This window comes from Poecilia latipinna, unplaced genomic scaffold (assembly GCF_001443285.1).
Source record: "Poecilia latipinna isolate Pla-1442-1.1 unplaced genomic scaffold, P_latipinna-1.0 Scaffold1730, whole genome shotgun sequence".
NCBI classification, from domain to species: domain Eukaryota; kingdom Metazoa; phylum Chordata; class Actinopteri; order Cyprinodontiformes; family Poeciliidae; genus Poecilia; species Poecilia latipinna.
In genome coordinates this window covers 134,519-141,153 of record NW_015114346.1, presented here as the reverse complement: position 1 = coordinate 141,153, position 6,635 = coordinate 134,519, and the positions used below count along the sequence as shown (strand labels likewise).

Below are 6,635 nucleotides of genomic sequence, written 5' to 3'. Positions count from 1 at the left end.
TCTTCAGAGCAGAGATGTAAATTACTTTCTGACCCATGTAGGTAATGGTGCTTCTGCAGTCACACTAGGGGTTGAAACCAAAAATAAAACATGGCAGCTCTGTTTGTTTAGCTTAATGTGGGCAGGTGTTGGTGACCCTTCAGTTGGCCATTTCCCCAGGTGTAACAGCATTTCCTTCCGGGCTGGACGTAATTATCCAGATGTTAACTCCAGGGGCAAATTGGTTCTAAATGGACAACAATCTGTAATTTCCTTCCTCTTCACACATGACATGAAAGGAAGACATTTCTAAAATTGGTAGTTCAGGTTTTTTTTCTTCTGCAGAAAGTTTCAGATAAACAGCAACCCACAAAGAGATTCAGTTTCAGAATGGCTCTTTATTTAAAAATATATCCTTCATACGAGATGACATTTAATGAACCAAACTTAACATTTTCCCTCTGATTTGATAGATTTAGTCAGAAATGACAGTCCTGTGTAGTACTGACTGAGAGCTCCTGTAGTTTCAGCTGAAGTGGGAGGAAGATGGGATCACATCCTCTGGACCGGGTTGAGGCCCAGGATGTCGAAGCATTTGGCCATGATGGAGGCTGTGGCTTCACACAGCAGCATCCTCCACATGTTGATCTTATTCACCTCACCTACAGACAGAGAAACAAATTCATTATTCAGCTTTTCATTAGATCTGCCATCAAGTAATATGATTTTTCACAACTTGACCCATTAAAAGGGGAAAAAACCTAATTTTTGACTCAGTTTGAACCACTTCAAAACTCTGTTTTATTTAGAGTCTTAACTTTAAAATCCACCAAAAATTTCCATCTTATGGGTTAAAAATTATAACTCATAACAGTTATAATTTGTATTGATATTAGGTTAAACCAAGTCATATTTTTAATCATACTTTCTAACTTTTCCATAATTTTGGATCTAAACAGTTGAAAATAAAATAAAAACTCAGAGCTAAGGGTTTTACCTTAAACCTAAAGTGTAAAAACACCTTTATGGGAAAACCCCCCCCAAAAAGTTATACTTAAAAAGTTTGTTTTAAAAAAAGGGTGCACGGTTAAATCTGATGAAGATTGCTGTGGGCAGGAAGGATCTCCAGTAGCAGTGAATCTGCAGACGTCTCTGACTGAAGAGTGTTGCTACATCATAATCGTATGACTATTATGACATGCTAACAGCTCCATGTCAGGGCAGAAGAGTCAATATTTCAATAACGCCCTGGCTGATACTCCAGCTAATCCACCACATTTGCTTTTGCCGATACTCTTGAAATCTCTAGAAATTCGAGCAGAGGGACGTTGGAGTAGGGGATATGATCAATGATCGATGGAAGGAATAGTTTAAACTTCCTCCTCCTCTCTGCATCCATAAACCTTCAGCTGCTCCAAGTTGTAAATACACTATCTTGTTGCCAGGGTTATGCATCATCACTCTCCCAAGGTAAAAAAAAAAAAAAAAAGTAAGAGCAAAAATCCTTCGCATTGCACAGCATCCAAAACAGAGGAATAATTATCCGAACAATTATTGCTTTTTTGTTTGAGTAGAAAAAAATTAAATAAAATAACTTACAAGTCAAGAAAAGTAATAAATCAGAACTAAAATAACGTAACTGAGCATCACAATTCTAATTTGTATGCTGCTCAATTATAAAATAATTAAATATAAGCTCAAAATTAATATGGTCTTAATGCCGGTTGACTGGAAATGTATGTTAATATTACGGATGGAAACAAACAAACAAACAAAAAAGAAACAGGAAAAGGAAGATTATTTCTTTTTATTACTGCATTTACTTCAGATACAGAGGGTTCTGGTTTGTAATATAATTATGAGACTTGTGCAAGAAGATTACTTGAGTTGCATTTTTGACCTAAAACTTCCAACTTTTATTTTTTAACAAACTTCATCTGTTTACTTGCATATTTCCCTGTTCCTAAGACAGGAACAGGGAAATGTTCCTTGGAGAAAAAACCCCAACAGATTATCTTGAGGCTAATGCATGAATGTTCTCTGAAACCACAAGACATGATCAAAGATGGAAAGTAGAAATGAAGCCAAATGTTTGGTAGATATTAAATGAGACCAATGTTGAGGCACCAACAAGCGATCAGAGGTCAGAAGTCAGATTTAACGACACTCTCTTTAGTCAACAACAAATAAAAATCAATGACCCAAGCATCCAGTGCACAACGAGCGTCCAGCCCATCGGGTCGGAACCACGTGAGGGAGCAGAAACCCAGCGGTCCGTAACGAGCAGCACAGGCTGCATTAGGCAGAGCGCTCGTTAAAGAGGCGTGGACGTCGGCGGACAGCAAGCTCTGTCTGTAATTTACACAAACAAGACGACGCATTAATGTGAACAGAGGAAAGACGGCGCTGGATGTGTAAAAAAAAAAAATAAAAAATACCACCAATGGGGAAAAAGTTTAGATTTTACACACATTGATGCTTCCTGGGAGATATCCGAGGGAATTCAAGGATGAGAGAAACAAACAGATCGTCTCTGGTTGAATATGCAGAGACGAAACAAATTTCAGAACTGTCATACTTCAAGTTTAAACCAACAAATCAAACAATAAATCAATTAATAGCATGATAAATTAAAACAAGATTGATCATTTCCATTTGGATGACTGATTCTTGCATCAAAGTCTGGCTGACAAAAGGCTTCAGTCTGACGCACTGGTCTAAACTAGTCCATTTTTTTTGAAGGGTAATTTTGTTTAGAGAATCTTATCTGTTGCTTAGGGTGTTTTGTTTATTCATTTTGCATATTTAAAATATCTTCTAGTACCAATGTTGAATGTTCATTATGAATTAAACTTTATCAATCTATGAAAGGGTGGACTTGCATTATTTCCAATGTATTGCTTGTAAATTGTCTCAGAACAACAAAATTATAATTTATCACAATAACTTCTAGGGCAATTTATCATCCAGCAAAATTTGTTATTGTGAAATTTTAGTTCAGTTTTTTTTAAGCAGTTCAGTAATTTGTGTTTTGTTCATTTGATGTTTTACACCTTGATTTAAAAGTCCGAATTGTGCCCTGACAAAGCAAAACAAGCAAAATAAGGCATACTTTACATTCATCTTTAATGTAGAAGCATAGTAATTGCTTTCAAATAGAGAAAAAATTCACAATGAACTCCTACTGGAGTTACAGCTTGTGTGTGGAGAATTAGCATAATAAATCAGCTCTAAGCCTGAAGTGCTCACACTCCAGCACGGCAGGGATAAAACACTTCCAGGAAGGAGGACTAACATACGGCGCGCTGCTTTTAGTTGAAACCCCATCAGAGTGAGACATCCCGCTAATCTGCAGACTCACTTCCAGATCACTAAAACATCTATTTTTAAAACTGAACAGCTGAGAGGAAGAGGACAGAGATCCATAGAGCAGGAATTGCTTTTCTGTACTTAACTATTAAAACTACCAAAAAAGCTTCTCCGATTTGAACAACAAAATTCCAGACTTTTCCATCTTTGTTATTAAAATCAGAATTTTTAATTCCTAGACTTTTTGAGAAAGACACGGTATGATGAAAATTTAATCAATCTAAGAGGGGACGCTGCAAAAGGCACAAAAAAAAAGCATGCTGGCTTTTTGGATTGTTATTCCTTAATTAGCATATATATGTTAACAGATTGTTAAGTAAGTTGTACTGAAAAGCTTTCCTGCTGGTTTATTTTACATTTTAGAGCTGAGAAAAGCAAGTAGAAAAGGAAAACCTCTCTAGCGTAATTTGTGGGAAAACAACTTATGAACAAAATAAAATCTTAAATCATGAATATCTCTTCAGAGGTAGAGAAACACAAATGAACCAAGTTTTAAACCAGGCAAGTAAACCAGGAATTTACTTTTAGTCTGATGAAAATTCCTTCGATGACTAAATATTAATCCATTAAAGGTAATGAATGGATTACAAGTTTTCTGCACATTTCTCAGGTCCAATAGTTCTCTGTTCCTTTTAGTGAATATTGAGAAGAAAAGGACAGTCATACAGACAGATGGATGGACTGAATGATGCATTTGGACAGATTGACAGTCAGATGGGTGATGGATGAATAAATGATTTGCATTGGACAGATGGGCAGTTTGATAAATGGTCAATGATTGACTAATGGAAAAACAAAGGGATGGACGGATGTATAAATTCATACAACATTAAGAGTGTGTTCAGACCAGACCTGCTTAGTTCACTTTAACTGTCTGGTTCGTTTGTGGAGGTGTGAATGTGTAATCGAACTCTGATGTGGACCAAACAAGTAAACTCTGGTCCACCTACAAACACCGGTCTCCACTGGGTTGAAATACACTTTGGTGAGGATAGAATGCATATGTGAATGCCAGGCAGACCGGAGACCACTCCAAAAGCAGGAAGGGAATTATAGTGCAAGGCATTCTAGGTAAATTCAACCCAAACAAACACACTAGTGGGAGAGAAAAGGTTTGTGGCCTTTTACCAGATACAAAAGAGAAATTCACTAAAATCTGATGCTACTCCATTTTTGTTTAGTTTTCCTGAGGAAGGAAGTTGTGCTCAGTGTCTTCAGAGGTTTTCAGATTTTTTCCTTCAGTAGTTATTAGTGGACCGCCCCCACAGTGGATGGAGGGGACAAGTTTGTCAAAAGGTTTGGTTTGTTTTGACAGTGCGGTTTGAGAGCAAACTGCAGCAGCTGAAGATGTAACAAAAGTTGCAATTTCAGTCCCGAATTGAACCGAGTCTACGGGACTATCAGGTGAGTAAACTCCCCTGGACATTTTGATTGAGAATGAAGCCTGGAAGCAAATCAGTTTCCATACCTATTCTGACCTGGAAAACAGTTAAAATCCAGATGTTTCCACTGTGTTATATTCCTTAACTTCCTCAGGATTTGTACACTTTTCCCATGGTAAAATTCAAGTATTTTTAAGGTAGATTTTCAAACTTTTCCAGCACCACGTGGAGATAAAAATACAAATTAATCTAATTATATGATATTTATTACTGTTAATAATGTCTTAAGATATTCTAGAGCAGGGACAAGGTAAACTAAAATGTAACAACATTTTATGTGCCTCTCACACCTTATACACGAATGGTAACAAGAAATTTACAAAAATATCTCTAAAAAAATTACTCTTCTTGCATTTTCTGGCATTCAGTATATAGAAATAATTTTAATGATTCTAACTGTCCTAAAACAAGAAATGTTTAGTCTAATTTAGCTCAGACTGAAAAAAAGTGTCTGTGTCTTTTTGTTGTGTAAAAAAAAATGGTTTCAACTGCAAATAAAGTTCTAAATTTAGGGTTTTAGTCAAACGTTAGATTGCAGTTTATTATAAAACTGTGCAGTTTGAATATCAAGTATCTTTCAAACCTTGAGAACACTTAATTGAAATCCAAGAATTTTCAAAGATTTCAATCACCTGTTTCTGTTTGGAGGCTCACCTGTCTGCCGGTCCTTCTCCACGCAGTAGCAGCTGTCGTAGAACTCAGTGAAGGTGGTGGCGAGCTCGTACAGGTAGTCGCACAGCGTGTGCAACAGCAGGTCGTCCAGGATCTTCTGCAGGATCTCCGGGAAGCGCAGGATGCACTTCCCCAGCTTCCACTCCTTGTCATGGTCCAGCAGGATCTCCGTGGTCTCTGCAGCCTTTCTGAGCGAGGCCTCATCCAGGTTGGCCAGACGGGCGATGGACCTGGCAGGACATCAAAAGAGAAATATATAGACATCCATTCACTGCAAGGTTATTACACTTAATTAAAACGAATGAAATAATGAAGTTGAGAAAACATCTGACTAAGCTGAAATAAATAAAACTATAATCAATGGTGAAAACACTATAACTAACTGGAACTATATGGTGCGTTTGTAAAACTAACACATTCTTATCTTAGAATATAAGATAAGATACTTTGTTTGGCGTTTATGATGTTTTAGCCTTTCAAACTGTGAAACTTAATTATATTTTCCCCACACACAGTTTACATCAGCTGTCTGCAAATTACGGTGCTCTGTACTCCTGCTGGTGGCTTTTAATCCACAAAATGGTCCCAGAAAAAGTTGAGAGAAAACACCCGAGTCAGTTGGTTATTCAATAATGACAACATATTTTTTGAAAACAGTATCTTCTGTTGAGTATTCACTACCCAATCGGTGTATAGATAATCACAATACTTTGACGTTTTTGAATTCTGCACTTATACTTAACCAAAACATGCAAAAACTAAAACTGTTACTATACCTAATAAAAACTAAAAATTTAACTAATAATAACTAATACAAATGAGCAAACAAACTAAAAACTACCGTATTTTCCGCACTATAAGGCACACCGGATTATAAAGCACACCTTCAATAAATGGCCTATTTTAAAACTTTTTTCATATATAAGGTGCACTGCATTATAAGGCACATAGAATAGATGCTACAGTAGAGGCTGAAGTTACGTTATGCATCCACTAAACGGAATGTCAACAAAACAGTCCAACTCCGGCTGGCGAGGAAAGCCTTCTGCGACTGGGCCGGGGTGTGGCCGGACGATGGTCACCCTTCTCGGTTCGCGCACAGCATGTTTGTGAAGAATGTGGTGCTAAATGACCTGCAGACGACCTGATTCTAGACAGTCGGTAGGTAGATAG

At 37.2% G+C, this 6,635-nt stretch overlaps 1 protein-coding gene across 1 annotated transcript in view; it reads right to left on the bottom strand.

The window, feature by feature from the left end:
- Positions 1-357: 357 nt before the first annotated feature.
- rars1 (arginyl-tRNA synthetase 1) overlaps positions 358-6,635 on the bottom strand; it is a 38,685-nt gene continuing 32,407 nt past the window's right edge. The window contains exons 14-15 of the mRNA XM_015060621.1: positions 5,445-5,692; positions 358-641 (exon numbers count right to left, since the gene is read on the bottom strand). Coding sequence (XP_014916107.1) covers positions 532-641; positions 5,445-5,692 — 358 coding nt within the window. The 3' untranslated portion in view covers positions 358-531. The remainder of the gene's footprint in view (positions 642-5,444; positions 5,693-6,635) is intronic.